The 17,625-nt window shown below is 48.6% G+C and overlaps 1 protein-coding gene across 1 annotated transcript; it reads left to right on the top strand.

Annotated features, from left to right (window-relative positions):
* Positions 1-405: 405 nt before the first annotated feature.
* Eci1 (enoyl-CoA delta isomerase 1) lies at positions 406-17,346 on the top strand. Its single transcript, XM_050121690.1, has 7 exons — positions 406-528; positions 641-727; positions 6,339-6,466; positions 13,545-13,691; positions 14,570-14,691; positions 14,782-14,960; positions 17,096-17,346. The coding sequence occupies exons 1-7, from the start codon at positions 489-491 to the stop codon at positions 17,260-17,262; spliced, it is 870 nt and encodes a 289-aa protein (XP_049977647.1). The 5' UTR covers positions 406-488; the 3' UTR covers positions 17,263-17,346.
* Positions 17,347-17,625: the final 279 nt, after the last annotated feature.

Genomic DNA, 17,625 nt, shown 5'->3' with positions numbered 1-17,625 from the left:
CTGTAGATCCGACTGGCTCACAGAGGTCCTCCTGCCTCAGGGGTTAATGGCTTGAGCCACACCACCCGGCCCAAAAGCATACACAGCCCTCCGGGTTAGCGAGGCAAATCTGATCACCGCCCTGCAACCATTCTGCCAGCCTTAGCTTATGTTCCTAATCCCAGCTCCTCTGATAGGCGTTAATGTATTGCCGGGGTGAGATCTGGCAGCTGGCAGGAACCTTTGGTAAATGCTCCCGAATCTCCGGACACCTCCCGCCCCGTGCCCGACCCTTGACAGGAGCTCATTCTATTACCCGGTGCTGCCAGCTGCTCCCGGGGTGGAGGCTCACCTAGAACAAGTTAACTGACTCGGGAGGCGGGCCGCGCCCAGTCCTCCGGAGGCTGCGGTAGAGCCCAGCTGCCCCTGACCTTGTGGGAGGGAGGAGGAGCGCCGGTCCGGGAGGAGGAGTCTGCAGCTGCCTCGCTGGGACCCTGCGGACAGCCAAGATGGCGCTTGCTGCTGCAAGTCGCGTTCTGCTGCACGCCGGTGCGTGGTCAGGGAGGGGGAGCCGGTGCACGGCCCCGGAGTGGGCTGGGTTCGTGGGCGGCGGTGGCGAGAGTCTGGCGAGCTTGCTAACGGGGCTTCGGACTGTCCGCAGGATCCCGCCTCGGGCGCAGGGAGGCCCTGGACGGCGCGCGGCGCTTCGCTAACAAGCGGGTGCTGGTGGAGACGGAGGACAAGGCAGGTGAGTGACAGGGGTGGGGACTGCGCGTCCTCCCGCTCCGAGGCCCCAAGGCTACACTTCCCAGTGAAGTCAGATGTTGAGCACTTTGAATTTCCAAAAGCAGTGAGAAAAAAACTCATGTAAACTCATTTTCTGTTTAAAACTTAATGTCACACGGGGTGATTTGAATGACAAAATGTGTGAACTTTTAAAGTTTTTGTTTTATTTTGAGACAGGGTTTCTCTGTGGTTTTGGAGCCTGTCCTGGAACTAGCTCTTGTAGACCAGGCTGGCCTCGAACTCACAGAGATCTGCCTGCCTCTGCCTCCCAAGTGCTGGGATTAAAGGCATGCGCCATCACTGCACAACTGTTGTTTTGCATTTTGACAGGATTGCTCTGTGCAGCCCTGGTTGTCCAAGATCTCATTTTGTAGACCAGGTTGGCCTTAAACTCAGATATCTGCCTGCCTCTGCCTCCTGAGTGCTGGGACCACCACTGCCCTGCTTAGCTTTTAAAGTTTTGGTTAAAGTTTTTAAAGTTATGGTCTATTACCTAAACTATTAGTTAAAAACAGTTGTAGGGGGCTGGAGAAATGGCTCAACTGTTAAGAGCACTGGCTACTCTTCCAGAGGACCCGGGTTCAATTCCCAACACCCACGTGGCAGCTCACAACTGTCTGTAAGTCCAGTTCCTTGGGATCTGACACCTTCACACCAAATGCACATAAAATAAAATTAATTATTTAAAAACAAACAAATACAAACCCATTGTAGCCTGCTTTGTGGCTTGTAAATCCAGCTGAAGCTAAATGTCTCAAAAATCCTACATGGGGCCTGGAGAGATAATGGCTCAGCAGTTAAGAGATCCCGGGTTCAATTCCCAGCACCCACAGAGCAGCTCACAACTGTCTGACCGTCTGTTACTTTAGTTCTAGGGGATATGTTAGCTTCCCACCAATGCACATAAAGTGAAATAAATTATAAAGAAGAAGAGGAAAAGAAAGAAATGTACCAATGTGCCTCCACTCCTGGCTTTCTTTAAAAAAACAAAAAAACAAAAAAAAAAAAAAAACAAAGACAGGCAAACAACATGAAAATGACCGGAATATTTTCCAAACACTGGCTCATGGCACAGACCCCAGCAACTATTTTTCTAGTTGGAAGCTGCAAGTAGGGTCACTCCCCACCCCCACCCTGTCAGAGCACCTGGGAAGCCCTTCAGAAGGCTGAAGCACTAGTGTGTCTCCGGGGATTAAAGGTGTCTGTCATTGCTGCCTGGTCTAAGGCTGACCAGTGTGGCCGTTTTACTTTTCTGATCCTCAGGCAAGCTTTATTTATTAAAATACAAATGAAATGCCACTCTAAGGATGCAGGGAGAAAAGGTGGGATTTTTCCGGGACGGGTAGCTAATGAGTTTCTGAAAGAAGAGCTTAGGAGACTGAACCCAGCTGGGCACAGAGCTGAGGCTCCCGTGCTAACCCTGACCCTGGCCTCTCAACACTAAGTGTTGGCACCTGTAGAGGAAGGACGCATCCCTCGGAGACTCTGAGGCCAAGGTCTGGGTTCCCGGGTGACAGTGCTGCTGGTGTGGAGTGAGGAGGGGCTTGGGCTCAACCTGAGGAGTCCAGCAGCAGTAGGTGCAGACCAGATTTTTACGTCTCTCGGGTACCACAGAAACACATTTTAAAATATGAGAGGGCTGGAGAGGTGCCTTGATGGTAGAACATTTCCCTAGCATTTGCCAGGTTTGGGGTGTAATAGCAGTACCACAAAAATAAATAAATAGATAAATAAATGAATAAAACTATCAGAATGGGTAGAGTAACAACTCTATACCATGCTAAAGCCGCTGGATTATACACTTAAAGGTGACTAGACAGTTGGGCTTAGTAACATGTGTTTTATCACAGTTTTAGCATATGTGAGTAACATATGTATATGTGCATGTGTGTGCACATATATGTGTGTGTGTGTGTTTGTATATATCTCTTGTAGAAAAGGTAAAATAGCAACTGGTTTTATTTTATTTATTTTGGTTTTAAAAATAGAGTGTTACCTCCAGTTCAAAGGCAAAATAGAAAAGCCCATATGTCCCTTTAGTTTATGCGTTTTTTTTTTCTTGTTAGAGACGGATTTCATTTATTCCACCCTGGCCCGGAACTCATTGTGTAACTGTCGCAGCGACTGACCTTGAACCTAACCCATCTGCCTCTGCCTCCCAAGTTCTGGGATCGCAAGTGTTTGCACATTTTTTAACAATTTATTTTATGTATATAGACTTCTTTTCTTCCTTCCTTCCTTCCTTCCTTCCTTCCTTTCTTTCTTTCTTTCTTTCTTTCTTTCCTTTCTTTCTAACCCGCATGTAGTTTGCACAGTATTATGGAAGCCAAAAAGGCTGCTAAATCCCCTGGAACTGAAGTTAGAGACAGTTGTGAGCTGCCAGGTGGCTGCTGGGAATCAAACACAGGTCCTCTAGAAAAGCAGCCAATATTATTTTTTTGCGGAGTGGGGGGTGTTTTAAGAAAAGGTCTCTCTGTAGGATTTCTTTGTGTAACTCTGGCTGTCCTGGAACTTGCTCTGCAGACCAGGCTGGCCTCAGACTCACAGAGATCCACCTGCCCCTGCCTTCCTAGTGCTGGGGTTAAATGCCCAGACTAACCACTGAGCCATCCATCTAGCCCCTCTCGTTACACTTGTAAGTGTACAGAAACACACTAGGTGTGAACTTGGCTGGCACAGAAAGCAGTTTCTTCCAGAGTTGATGCAGGGTCTGTCTGCTTGGCAAAGGTTCCCTCCGGTGGAGATGGACTCTGATCAGTTTCACGTTTCTCCCCCAGCAGGCACTTCCGATTAGCATGCTTCTCAAATCAATTGTGCCAAAAATCAGGGGCAATTATGTTTCATTTTAGAGTCTGCTAAACTCATCATTCATGAAGATTGTATCTAATACTCACCCTGCTCCAGGAATTTGGTGACTACGTTCATCTAAATTCTCTCCATAGCTGTCTTCACCTTTTGCCTTGTTACCTTTCCCCTAGTGCCCACTGCCATACCAGGCTACTCAGATATGTTCCTCCCAACTAAGTCTGAGGTGCTTGTTTTATATAGGCCTGTAACTGGGTCACAGTTACTTCTTCCACTTAAGTCAAAGGTCTTAAAAGAAGACCTTTGTCCTCATTCTCAGAGAAGGGTCTTCATTAACACCTGGACACTCAGGTCCTCAGCTGGAAATGCCTCTTGATTATTTTGCAAATATTTTTTTTTGGGGGGGGGGGTTTCGAGGCAGGGTTTCTCTGTGGCTTTGGAGCCTGTCCTAGAACTAGCTCTGTAAACCAGGCTGGTCTCGAACTCACAGAGATCTGCCTGCCTCTGCCTCCTGAGTGCTGGGATTAAAGGCGTGTGCCACCATCGCCTAGCTATTTTGCAAATTCTGTAGCCAAGTAGTTAGTGACTGCAATGCCCCTGGAGATAGGACCGTGTTTTTCTTTCATGCTGCAAACAGAACACACTAGAAACCGAGGATAGCGGAGGGCATTGCAGGTAGCATTCGCCGAAACTGCTACAGAAGTGTGAGCTGAGCCCCGCTAGAAGCCCTTGTGCACCTGGTTCTGAGACCGTTCCCTCTTCCTCTGAAGACTTGGCTTGCAGAAGAACAAGAGGAATCGCACAGAGTGATAAATTCAAGTCAGAGAAAATGGAAGGACAGCCAGTAGAACTCTGCCCACGTCCTCTTTCAGGACATCAAAGTCGTGGCACAGATCCAGCTCCGCTGTCAACTCCTTGGTGTCCTTGAGACTGGGAGCCCAGGGCAGTCAGCTCAGAGTGCAGCTGAGGAGCAGCTGGTGTCCTCAGGTTTTGGCATAAGGGAACCCTTTCTAACTAAAGTAGGTTGCCAGAAGGGCATCCACCTCCAGCCTTCAAAATCAGCCATCTGGTGCGGATACTGGAAAGATGGGGACATTCAGGGCCCCAGGGCAGGACTGCTTGGCTTCTGTCTGAAAGTGCGGGTTTCTGATAATGGCAGTCTGGGTGGACACAGAATACGGCACACTGAGCTGATGGGATAGATGACGGCCACGTTTCTGAAGAGAAGTCCAAAGCCAGGGGTGGGAAGGACTGTGGTCCTCTGAAGCTCCGGCGGGAGTCTCCCCTGTGTCTTCTGGCTTTGGTCCTACCTTACCCTCTGGTGTCCTCTGGCCTGTGGGCAACTCCTTTTATTCCGTTTCTTTTACATATGTGTATGGTGTGTGAATGAGGTGCACATGTATAATGGGAGTGCACCACCACTACCCAGCCACATGGCTATGTTTTTTATATTTTGTTTGTTTTTCTGTTTTCTGTATAGAAAATGAAAGCAGATCCCCTATTTTGGGGTTTGTTTGGGGGGTTTGTTGTTTTTTGGGGGGGGCTTCTTTTTTTCTTCTTTCTTTTTTAAAGACGGGATTTTTCTGTAGCTTTGGGGACTATCCTGGAACTAGCTCTTGTAGACCAGGCTGGCCTAGAACTCACAGAGATCTGCCTGCCTCTGCCTCCTGAGTGCTGGGATTAAAGGCGTGTGCGGATCTCTATGAGTTGGAGGCCAGCCTGGTCTATATAATGAGTTCCAGGCTAGCCAAGACTATATAATGAGACCCTGTCTTAAAATTTAAAAAAAGTTAAGATTGTGTGGAGAATGTTGGTCCAATCAAAACTGGCTCGTTATTGTCAAACCAGTGCAGCAGATGGGACTACTAGCTACTTTCTGGTGCCTGTCATGTGGACCAGTCCAACTGCCTGGGCCCCAAGGTTTGTGCTCAGGTGAGTCTCAGTGATTCCTCTCCTGAAGTTCTTACCTAGGGAGGCCTGAAGTGCCACAGAACTTGTCTCCTGCCTCTGGGCTGGATGAATTTGAAAGAAGGGATCTGAGCTGTTCAGTGGTGGCACATGCCTTTAATCCCAACACTCGGGAGGCCGATGCAGGTGGATCTTTGTGAGTTCAAGGCCAGCCTGATCTACAGACCAAGTTCCAGGAAAGCCAGGATTGTTACACAGAGAAACCCTGTCTCGAAAGCAAAACAAAAAAAGGACCTTAAAGGTACACTGAGGCAGAATGAGGCAGAAATGGGGCATCTAGAATGTCCCGCCCAGTGCCTGGCTGTGCACTTCTTTTGAGGTTTGGGACTTTATCAAGCCTGTATTTAAGATAGTTTTCAAGAGTGTCCACCGTGTAGTCTGTGGGCTGCAGCAGCCAAGGACAGCTTAACATGAAATTGTAATCTTAAAATATGAGTTGGTTTTAGGTTTATAGTGGGGGAGTTGATTTTTTTTCTGGTAACTAGATTGTACAGTTCTTTGTTTTATTTATTCATTCACTTGTTTATTTTTGGCTTGTTTGAGACAGGGTTTCTCTGTGTAGCCCTGTCTCTTCTGGAACTTGCTCTGTAGACCAGGCTGGTCTCCTAACTCACAGAGATCCACCTGTCTGCCTCTGCCTCCCGGGTGCTGGGATTAAAAGCATGCACTGCCACCACCCAGTTTGCCTGAACTTTTGAAACCCCAAATTCTGCAACTCCCGTAGACGGACTGAGGGCTAGGGGTGGCTGGGGGTGGCCTGGACTGAGCCCTTTTCGAGGATTCCCTCTTTTTTGAACTAGGAGTTGCGGTGATGAAGTTCAAGAACCCCCCAGTGAACTCCCTGAGCTTGGAGTTTCTGACAGAGTTTGTCATCAGCCTGGAGAAACTAGAGAATGACAAGACGTTCCGTGGTGTCATCCTCACTTCGGTAGGTGCCTGTTTGAGACACACACACCAGCCCTGACTGTGGGCAGAGAGCAATCCATTACAGGGCATGGAGCTCCCAACACCCCTGATCACCGTTACGGGCTTCTAGGACACGGTGTCCTGAGGAGCAGGCTCTCGGCGGATGGGATGGGGTGTGTACCAGGCCTGAGCTGTCCCTGTGAACCTGCCCAGCAGTCTCTGTGGGAACTTCGTCTTCCCTGGAGCCACCTAAGGTCATCTAGTCATTAGCAAATGTAGCCAGGGGCTCCCAGGGCACCACCCCTCGCGAGCTGCTGGTACCTGAGCTACACACATGCCTTGAGAGTGTGTGCTCGCTTGCCTTTGGGCCATCTTAGGTCAGGTATGGGGGGGGAGGGGCAAATTCTTCCACCATCTGTATTCTGGAGGGGACCCTGGGCGTTGCCTGCAAGCGCTGGCGCATGCCGGGAACAGCATTGGTGAGAGCAGTGCACTGAAGTCAGGAGGTCGTACAGTGGGCAAGAAGTCCGAGCTTCGGTCCCCTGCCCTCCTCAGTGCCGGGACACAGTCATTTCAGCCCCTTTGTTCCCGTTGTTTGGTTAGGTTACTGTACCCCAGGCTAGCAGAGCGTCACTGCGCCAGCCTGTGAGGTGTGAGAATCAAGCCCAGGCCTTGGTGGATGCTCGGCGAGTCCTCCGCCGTCTGCGCTGAATCTCCAGCTCCCAGGAAAGAATGGTTTGGGGTTTTGGAGGTTTTTTTGGTTTTTTGTTTTGGTGGGGGGGGTGATGCTGGAGATTGAACCCAGGGTCATCTGAATGTTGGGCAAGTGTCCCATCGTACTTCCTCAGCCCCCTTTTAAGGTGGAAGGACAGCGCCACTACCTTTCAAAGTAGTGTAAAGTCTAGGCGTCTCCCTATGCTATGCCGCAGTGACACGGAGACCAGCAGGGACCACTGGCCAGTAGCGTGTCTTAGCAGCGTGGTCAGTAAAGGTGCGGGAAGCTAAAAGTCATCAAGCCCCAAAGGGTCAGGCTGACCAGCAGGGAAGTGGTCACTCCCTGGACAAAGGCCGCCAGACTCCTGTCTCACTAATTCCTGTGCTTATTATCATTGCGACTGTTAGTTTATTTATTCAACCCATAGCCTTAGCAGTTTGTCTCCCAGCTGATGTCACTGCAGGCTGCCTTTACCGCATCTAATTGGTGCTCCATTAGCATTGATAAGCACTAGCCCACCAATGCCACAATTACGTTCATTATTCTCATCCTATTAACGGTCTGCCCGAGAATTCACAGTAGCCCTTTTTTTTTTTTTTAAATATTTATTTATTTATTATGTATACAATATTCTGTCTGTGTGTATGCCTGAAGGCCAGAAGAGGGCGCCAGACCTCTTTACAGATGGTTGTGAGCCACCATGTGGTTACTGGGAATTGAACTCAGGACCTTTGGAAGAGCAGGCAATGCTCTTAACCACTGAGCCATCTCTCCAGCTCCCCACAGTAGCCCTTTTTAAGCCTGTGTTTTTATCCTGGTTAGCCTTTTTTATGCGGTAACTCATAATGACCCACCAAACACATGTACCACAGTTCACCCAAGCCCAGTACCACTAACTGGAACACTCTCTACCCTTCATCTGACCTCTGACCTCTGACCTGTGACCCCATTTCAACTCTTTTATCTGACTGTCCTTAGGCCTTAGCAAACACTCTCACCATGTATCAATGATGGCATGAAATACTAAGACCATTGCACCCTGTTGTATAGAAAGGCCTTCATTACAGAATCATTTATTGTAACTGAAGTCTCCTGCCCCAGGCTTTCCGGCCTTGTGCCTGCACGTGACCTAGGTGGATGCTGACCGCATACAGGAACTGTTCCAGTTAACTCACTTGAAGTCCCCCTACTCAGTACGTCAGTCCTCCCAGCCTCAGGGGTGTCACACAAGCCCACCGTGGCATCACAGAAGGAAGTAAAGCCACAGGAACCAAGCCTTGCATATTACCGTCATGTCAGGACTCCGCCCTTCCCCAAGCCTCAGAATGCTTCCGGATGTCATTTGTTGTTGTCGCCGCCCACACATTTGTCATCATTTGCTTTATGGTAAAACCAGGTCATTGGAGGCTTTGGGAACCGGTTAGGCCCCTTGGTAACTGGGGCACTGACATGGCATTCCCCTGGAATGTCAGTGACTCTTCCACTGGGAGAATCGCTTGTTGGGAGGCAAAGGCTTCTCAGATTGTAAAGATTATAATAAAAAAAGATTATAATAAAAGACGATGACAGTGGAAGTGAGCGTAATATCGAGTGAAGAGCTGCATAGGACAGTTCCAGTGAGGCCCCTGTCGTAGGCTTTCTATTGCTGTGAAGAGATACACAGCCACGGAAATGCTTATAAGGAAAACCATCTAATTGAGTGTCTTACATTTTCAGAGGTTTAGTCCATTAGCATCATGCTGTGATATGGTGGCATGGAGGCAATCATGGTGCTGGAAGAAGGAGCTGAAAGTCCTACATCTTGACTTGCAGGCGACAGGAAGTAGTCTGAGGCACTAAGTGTGGCTTGAGCATAGGAGACTTTAAAGCCCGCCTCCACAGTGATGCACTTCCTCCAACAAGGCCATGTCTACGGCAACAAAGCCACACCTAATAGTGCCACTTCCTATGAGATTATAGGAACCAGTTACCTTCAAATTACCACAGGAAATGGGAATAGGAAAACAAAACCTAGGGCTCTTGGTGTAGCAGTAATGTTTCCTCAGTGAAGTGTAGCAAGTCAGCAGAAGCTCTAGCTGGGGTAGCAATAACTGTGTTGAGTGTCTGTGACAAGGCCTGCTGGGAATACATGATGATCTCATAAGATAAATAATAAAAAATCAAGATATCATAACTCAGAGTGTTGCTAAATGGTTCTTTTATGCCTGAATAATAATAAGTAATGATATGGGAAATAATTCTGAAACCTGGAAGGATGAAAATGTAAACATCTGATTGGCTGAAAATGAGAAAAGGTGTTGCTAGAAAATTGGGTCTCTTCCTTCAGCAGGATCGAAGAAGGTTGTGTTTAAGTTTCTGGCAATTAAGAGTGCAGAAATTCCTGCAGCAAGGACCAGGAGGAAAGGGGGAAAGAGCTACTGTAATTAGGACAGATCACATGAGTAAGGGGGTTGATACTGTTATGGCTGGCGGTTTCATACCAATGGGGGTAGTAATAAAGTTAGTTGCACCCACGATAGATGAAAGAGCAGCTAAATCGGGCTGGAGAGATGGCTCAGTGGTTAAGAGCATTGCCTGCTCTTCCAAAGGTCCTGAGTTCAATTCCCAGCAACCACATGGTGGCTCACAACCATCTGTAATGAGGTTTGGTGCCCTCTTCTGGCCTTCAGGCATACACACAGAGAGAACATTGTACACATAATAAATAAATAAATATTTTTTAAAAAAAAAGAAAAAAGAAAGAGCAGCTAAATGAAAGGAAGAACTAGGTCTGTGTGGGCTGTATCGGGGTCCAGTGTAGCCCGGACCCTCGATTATTTCTCTCAACCAGACCCCAACATAAACTCTCTTTCTGGACCGGCATGGAAGCGTGGGAATAAAGACACAACTCACATGGCTTTTTCCGGAGGGAGATTCTCAGTGGTCCCTCATGAAGCCCTGAGTTCACATCCTGAAGAATTTCTCTCGTTTTTTCTCCAAACAATCTTTATACCAAAACTTAACTGAGGGAAAATACATTAGCATTCTGTCTCCTAGGTAACCAAGTGAATGTCTTTTAGTCACGTCCACATCTACCTGTCTGCTCTGTATGCTAGCTGTCACATAGGCTTGAATCAGCATCTCTATCAGGCATCCTCCAAATTACAAAGAAAGGAACAAAACAGCATCCTGACCCTTTGTTAGGGCAGAGACGGCCTGTCTGCAGGGCTCCGTGACCACCTCAGGTGGGGCCTATGGCTTCAGAGCCTGGCTGCCACACCATGGAGAAATATGGGCCTGCAATCCACTCTGTCTTATTAATTTTAAAAAATTATGGGAGAGAGATACTTTTGGGCTCTGTGTTGGAGCCATACTCCCTTGTCAGGATAAATTATAATGCTTTATGAATAATCACACTCCCAAAAGCTACAGTCTCCTATTTAAAGAGAAGAGAATCGCCTGAGTTGAGAACGCTTTTTCACCTGGTTTCCAGCACCTCTTAAATTTTGTACATTGTATCAAAATCTAAAATTCTTTAACATATGCATTAACTCCCAACATTTACAGGGTGTGTCAAACTTCTCAGCAGTTAACAGGTCAGTATCACAATTCTTAGCATTGTTAGTCAATACCAACTTTTCCAAATATCTTTAGGTCAGTACATGATTCTCGGCAGTATTGGTCAATACCAACTTTTCTCAACATCCTATTTGCTGTTACAAATATTAGGTCAATACCGGTAATAGTAAAATGATATTGCTGTTATCAAATACCAGTTCCAGTCTCTGAACAGCAGTTACACCCGTAGGCTGCCCCCTTCTTCTTCTTTTTTTTTGGTTTTTTCGAGACAGGGTTTCTCTGTGGCTTTGGAGCCTGTCCTGGAACTAGCTCTGTAGACCAGGCTGGTCTCGAACTCACAGAGATCCACCTGCCTCTGCCTCCCAGAGTGCTGGGATTAAAGGCGTGCGCCACCATCGCCCTGCGGCTGCCCCCTTCTTAAGTGAAGAGGAGTTTCAGTCATTTCTTATTTTGAGTCTTTCTTTCCCTGAGGGGAAAGCTTAGGTCTTAGTTCTCAGGTCCAATATTTTAATCAAAATGAGTTCTGTGTCCCAGAAATTAAAACAGTCAAATGTTCAGTCTGCATCTCAGCTCCACAGCAAACAGGACTCAGGCTGCAGGAAATTGTAGTCATCGCGGTCAGGTCATCTCAGCAGGGCGTCTGGGTCTGTGTGTGTCCCGAGTGTCTGGAAGCAGCTCAGCATCTGTCCCTCAGAGCAGCACGGCACCCTGCAGTGTAGAGTGTCGTCCTGCGAGCAGGCACTCCTCTCTGTGCGGGCAGGGAAGACTGGACCATGGATTCTTCTCCAGCTCCTCTATGGGGTGTTTGCAGCTATGACATCATCAGGTCTGCCGCTCCTTTACTGTATACGCAGTCATCTCATCCAGCTTTTATTTTCTTTCTGTGAAAAAGAACATAAACACGTCCTCGACCGCAAATTAATCTAGGTCAGGTCTTTTATAATTCATTGCAAGGGGGCTGGATTTCCAGCTAACGGGGGACAAAGGGTTCAGCTGCTTCTGCTCCTAATGATGCCAGGAGGAATGGGGGAGAAAAAAGTCAAAAGCTTATACTGCTGTTCATAGGAATAAACATCAGACTCTTCCTGCACAGGCCATACTCACAGACGCTAGAGGTAAGAACTGGAATGTGACTAGAAAGCTGCTCTTCACCTAACAATTGGGTGTCTTCCCAGATCACAGGGACGGGCTGACTCTTCAGATCTGTTTGGGGTGACCAGTAATACTGCTTTATCTTCCTTCACACAAAATCTGCCGCTCAGTGGCTGCTCTTACAGAGGACCTGGGTTCAGTTCCTAGCACCCACAAGGTGACCCACAACCATCTGTAACTACCGTCCCAGGGGATTCAACACCAAAACAGTCACATAAAATAAATAAAAATAGTCGGGCGGTACTTGGGGGGCAGAGGCAGGCGGATCTCTGTGAGTTCGAGACCAGCCTGGTCTCCAAGAGCTAGTTCCAGGACAGGCTCCAAAACCACAGAGAAACCCTGTCTCGAAAAACAAACAAACAAACAAATAAATAAATAAAAATTTGCCAGACAGTGGTGGCGCACGCCTTTGATCCCAGCACTTGATAGGCAGAGATAGGTGGATCTCTGAGTTGGAGGCCAGCCTGGTCTACAGAGCTAGCTCCAGGACAGGCTCCAAACTACAGAGAAACCCTGTCTCAAAAAAAAAAAAGTAAATAAGTAAATAAACAAATAATTTAAGAATAATGAAAAACCTAAATCTGCGATGCTTTCCAAGTGCTGGGATTACAGACATTCACCGCCAAGACCAAATGTTTTGTTGCCCCTGTTGTTGTTATTCCATGTGACCATTGTCCTCTCAGCCTGGCCCCTTCTGCCATCCTTTACCCAGTGTGAAGATGACCCACAGGTCCATCATACCCGGTCTCATTAGAAGTATCTGAATTGACCTGCATGGTGGCACACATCCCTTGGGTGGCAGAGGCAGGCAGATCTCTGAGTTCGAGGCCAGCCTGGTCTACGTAGTTCCGGGACAGTCAAAGTTATACAGAGACCTGGGGGTCGGGTAACATCTAAATCTAGCATAGTTGTCTCTGTTACATTACAGAAGAGGGATGCATTTTATAAAAACACAAGTGTTGTGCATCAGTTTGTGTCCAAGAAAAAAGGACTCAGCTGCACTATGACTCCAAGATCACGAGGATGGATGTCTGTGTGTCTGTGTCCACTCAGCTCCTGACGGGGTGCTGTTGGTGTGTGTCTGTGTCCACTCAGCTCCTGACGGGGTGCTTGCTGTTGGTCTTCCTGGAGCAGGTGTTGCCCTGCACCGGTTCTCCCACCCATGAACTCAGCCCTGGCTACGAACCCATGCAGAGGGGCAATCCTCAAGTGCATTTCTTCTGGAAGCTTCTGAGCTATTTCCCAGGATTTGGTGCTGGCCCTGACACAAGGCTCTGTCCCTAATACTCTCCTGTTCCCCACTGGCTCCTCCTCCTCCTGTGTTCTCCTCACGCCTGCTCTGGTGGCTACGTCAGACCTGAGACATCAAACTGAGGACCCACATGTGTGGCTGTGCAGTTCTTCAGATCCTTCTGCCCCAGCACTGCCCTTGCCTGGCCTTGGGAGGTAGACGGGAACACGTGGCTGAATGACGGAACTGAGCACAGAGAGCCTGGTAGATGTGTGTCTCTGAGCAGTACCCCCCTTAACCTGTTCTGTCCTTTCCAGTTTGAAGCTTCCAGAAAGAAGAGTCAGTCCAGGGGAGGGTCCAGGCCATGTCCTTGACACTCTCAGTTCTGATTTCTTGGAAGCGGCTTCTTAACTGGTCGAACATGATCCTGGCTTCTCCTGGCAGGACTGCCCGGGTGTTTTCTCAGCTGGTCTAGACTTGACGGAGATGTACGGCCGGAACCCAGCCCACTACGCTGAGTACTGGAAGGCTGTGCAGGAGCTGTGGCTGAGGCTCTACTTGTCCAAGCTGATCATAATGTCCGCCATCAATGTGAGTGCCCCCACCCCAGCCCCTGGGGACACTCAGGTGCTGACCTTCCTGGGCCAGACGGACCTAGCAGAAAAAAGGCCACTTGGGTGGGACCAGGGCCTGGTGGGCTGGAATGAACTCTGAACAGACCAACACTTGGGAGGTGATATTCTGACCTGACCTTGGAAAGACAGAGCAGTAGAGAAAGGATTGGGGTTCGACTTAATAAAAGCAGGGTTCTTGTGGGGTGGTGGTGTTGCACACCTTTAATCCCAACAAGAGGCCGAGTGAGTTCCAGGACTGCACAGGAAACCCTTTCTTGGGAGGGGGAAAATAACACAAAAAGAAATGGAAAAAAAAAAAAAGGGGGCAGGGTTCTCTGAGGGGATAGCTCTAAGGATCAGAGCTACAGGAGCGAAAAGGGAGGACTGAAGAGAAGGTTAGTTTAGAGATACACAAGCCTGGGGAAGAGGCCTGTCTCAGCGTGGGACACGCATTGCAGACACTGCCATTTGGGGTTCCCAGGCATCGTGGTAGGACTGACCACCAGGAACAATTTCATGGCCTGACAGCTCTGTCTAAATAGTTGTCTTGAACATTAGCATCAGATAAAAGCTAGAAAGGGAGAGGCAACTTGCTGTCCTAAGGGTCATTTTTTGGCCCCCTAAAAGCTAAAGAGCCACATGTGAAGGCCTTCGAGCCCATGGGTAAAACTTAGGCCTCTTAAGATCCCCGCTGCTGGTCCCTAGGTGGCCAGTCTCAGTTTACATACCTGTTGGGCAGACTTGGCCCAGATCAGTGCAGTGACAAGAGCTCATGCCCACCCTCAGCCCTGTTTAGGGAATATTACTAGGAACCGGTGGAACACCTACAGACCAAGGCTCTGCTTCTCTGTACAGGGTGCTTCTCCAGCTGGAGGCTGCCTCATAGCTCTTACCTGTGACTACAGGATTATGGCTGACAACCCCAAATACACCATAGGATTAAATGAGACCCTGCTGGGCATTGTTGCCCCCTTCTGGTAAGACGAGGGACTGCAGTCTACTTGACAACACACACATATATATCCCCACCACCACCAGCACTGAGGTAAAGGATGTCCTCATTCCAGGTTCAAAGACAACTTTGTGAACACCATTGGGCACCGAGCAGCGGAGCGTGCCCTTCAGCTGGGGACGCTCTTCCCACCAGCAGAGGCCCTCAAGGTGGGTGTGGTGGACGAGGTGGTGCCTGAGGACCAGGTATTCAGCAAGACTCGCTCAGTGATGGCCCAGTGGCTGGCCATTCCAGGTGAGAAGCAAGCAGCGGGCAGCTTTGGGGCAAGTCGGGTTCTGTGAACGTAGGCTGCACTGTTTATCTGCTCCGTGCTGCTGTGGATCAGGGCTCTTAGAGAAGGGGAAGCCATCAGGAACACACACAGGCTCTTACAGAAGGGGGAAGCTATCAGGAACACACACAGGCTCTTAGAGAAGGGGGAAGCCATCAGGAACACACACAGGCTCTTAGAGAAGGGGAAGCCATCAGGAACACACACAGGCTCTTAGAGAAGGGGGAAGCCATCAGGAACACACACAGGCTCTTACAGAAGGGGAAGCCATCAGGAACACACAGGCTCTTAGAGAAGGGGAAGCCATCAGGAACACACACAGGCTCTTAGAGAAGGGGGAAGCCATCAGGAACACACACAGGCTCTTAGAGAAGGGGAAGCCATCAGGAACACACACAGGCTCTTAGAGAAGGGGGAAGCCATCAGGAACACACACAGGCTCTTACAGAAGGGGAAGCCATCAGGAACACACAGGCTCTTAGAGAAGGGGAAGCTATCAGGAACACACACAGGCTCTTAGAGAAAGGGGAAGCCATCAGGAACACACACAGGCTCTTAGAGAAGGGGAAGCCATCAGGAACACACACAGGCTCTTAGAGAAGGTGGAAGCCATCAGGAACACACACAGGCTCTTACAGAGGGGGAAGCCATCAGGAACACACACAGGCTCTTACAGAAGGGGAAGCCATCAGGAACACACAGGCTCTTAGAGAAGGGGAAGCTATCAGGAACACACACAGGCTCTTAGAGAAAGGGGAAGCCATCAGGAACACACACAGGCTCTTAGAGAAGGGGAAGCCATCAGGAACACACACAGGCTCTTAGAGAAGGTGGAAGCCATCAGGAACACACACAGGCTCTTACAGAAGGGGAAGCCATCAGGAACACACACAGGCTCTTACAGAAGGGGAAGCCATCAGGAACACAGCTGCACCCTGTGAAGCTGCAGGGACACCAAGACTTTGGTGTTTGACTCTTGGCTGGAGAGATGGCCCAGCCTTTAAGAGCACTGCCTGCTCTTCCTGAGGTCCTGAGTTCAATTCCCAGCAACGGCATGGTGGCTCACAACCATTTGTAATGAGATCTGGCGCCCTCTCTTCAAGTGTACATGCAGATAGAACACTGTGTACAAAATAAATCTTAAAAAAAAAAAAAGACAGGGTCTCACTGTGTAGCTAAGATTTCCCTGAAGCAACCTACTTAACCCATGTCTTCAAATTTGGAATCCCCCTGCCTCCACTTCTCCCTGTTGAGATACAGGCATGTACCACCAGTTAAGACACTAAAACTTTAATGTCACGTATGTCCCAAATGTTACCAAGTATTCTTTTGAATTTCCCTGAAAAGAGCCTTCTGGGTGGACCTCCTTGGAGTCAAGTAGCCAGTCTCTACATCCACAAGCAAGTATCTACTGATACAGAAATGTGGTCCATAATACAATTCAACGAAAATGGTGTGTTGGTTATCTGAGGTGCTGGAGATGGAACTCGGGGTATTGTGCATGTTCTCTACCACTGACCTGTGTGTCCAGCCCTAAAAATGACAGTAAAAAAAATTTTGGACTGGGAGAGATGGCTCAGAGGTTAAGAGCACTGACTGCTCTTCCAGAGGTCCTGAGTTCAATTCTCAGCAACCACATGGTGGCTCACAGCCATCTGTAATGAAATCTGGTGCCCTCTTCTGGCCTACAGGCATATACACAGGCAGAACACTGTATACATAATAAATCTTTAAAAGGTCATACCTGGGTTTGTTTGTTTTTTTTAAGTCAAGCAGGCATAGTGTCATGTGACTATAATCCTAGCACCCAGGGGACTGAAAAAGACCTACAAGTTAAAGACCACCCTGGAGAGACTGTCTCAGCAGCAGCAATAACGAACTCTTACAGTTCCCTCCTGTCTGCTTCTACGTTGTATTTTTGTTCGTTTTGACAAGGTGTTCATTTCAGGCTGACCGTGAACTCCCCAAATGCTAAGACACCCAGCTCTCTCTGATTTTCTGAGAGCCTGTGTTTCAACACCTGCAGGAAATGTAGAACAGCAGGAACGGCCCCACATTCTCTGAAGGTGAATTTCACAAGTAGCCCCATTTTCTTTAGACCATTCTCGGCAGCTGACCAAGAGTATGATGCGAAAGGCCACGGCAGACAACCTGATCAAGCAGCGGGAGGCTGACATCCAGTATTTCGTCAGCTTCATCTCCCGAGACTCTATCCAGAAGTCCCTGCAAGTGTACTTGGAAAAGCTCAAGCAAAAGAGGGGCTAAAGCCCCACGGATGTTTGGTCACGCGTGCCTTCTGGGGTCTCCTGGTCCCAAGGATTATAAACAAGGTATTTTTCAACTTAAAAATTCTTAGCTCTTGTGTTCCTGACCTTAAAAATGTCCTGTTCAGGAAGAAGAGGTGGCTTGGTGGTTAAGAGCACTGACTGCTCTTGCACAGAACCCAGGTTCAATTCCCAGAACCCACATGGTGGCTCATAACCCTCTGTAACTCCGGGAGCCAGTGCCCTCTCTGCTCCAAGGACACTGCATGCACATGGTACACATACACACATACAGACACACACAGAGACACACACAGTATTTTTTTAAGCAGTCCTGTTAGCAGGGGGGGTAGGTCTGTCAATA

Source organism: Alexandromys fortis, unplaced genomic scaffold (genome assembly GCF_014885135.2).
Source record: "Alexandromys fortis isolate MF-2015 unplaced genomic scaffold, M_Fortis_MF-2015_v1.1 scaffold_29, whole genome shotgun sequence".
NCBI lineage: Eukaryota > Metazoa > Chordata > Mammalia > Rodentia > Cricetidae > Alexandromys > Alexandromys fortis.
This window is presented reverse-complemented; position numbering and strand designations above follow the sequence as displayed.

Bases quoted from the DNA above. Each gene is read 5' to 3' on its own strand.
- Eci1 (XM_050121690.1), top strand. From the start codon at position 489: ATGGCGCTTGCTGCTGCAAGTCGCGTTCTGCTGCACGCCG. The intron at 529-640 runs GTGCGTGGTCAG...GACTGTCCGCAG, and splicing joins TCGCGTTCTGCTGCACGCCG to GATCCCGCCTCGGGCGCAGG. The intron at 6,467-13,544 runs GTAGGTGCCTGT...TTCTCCTGGCAG, and splicing joins GTGGTGTCATCCTCACTTCG to GACTGCCCGGGTGTTTTCTC.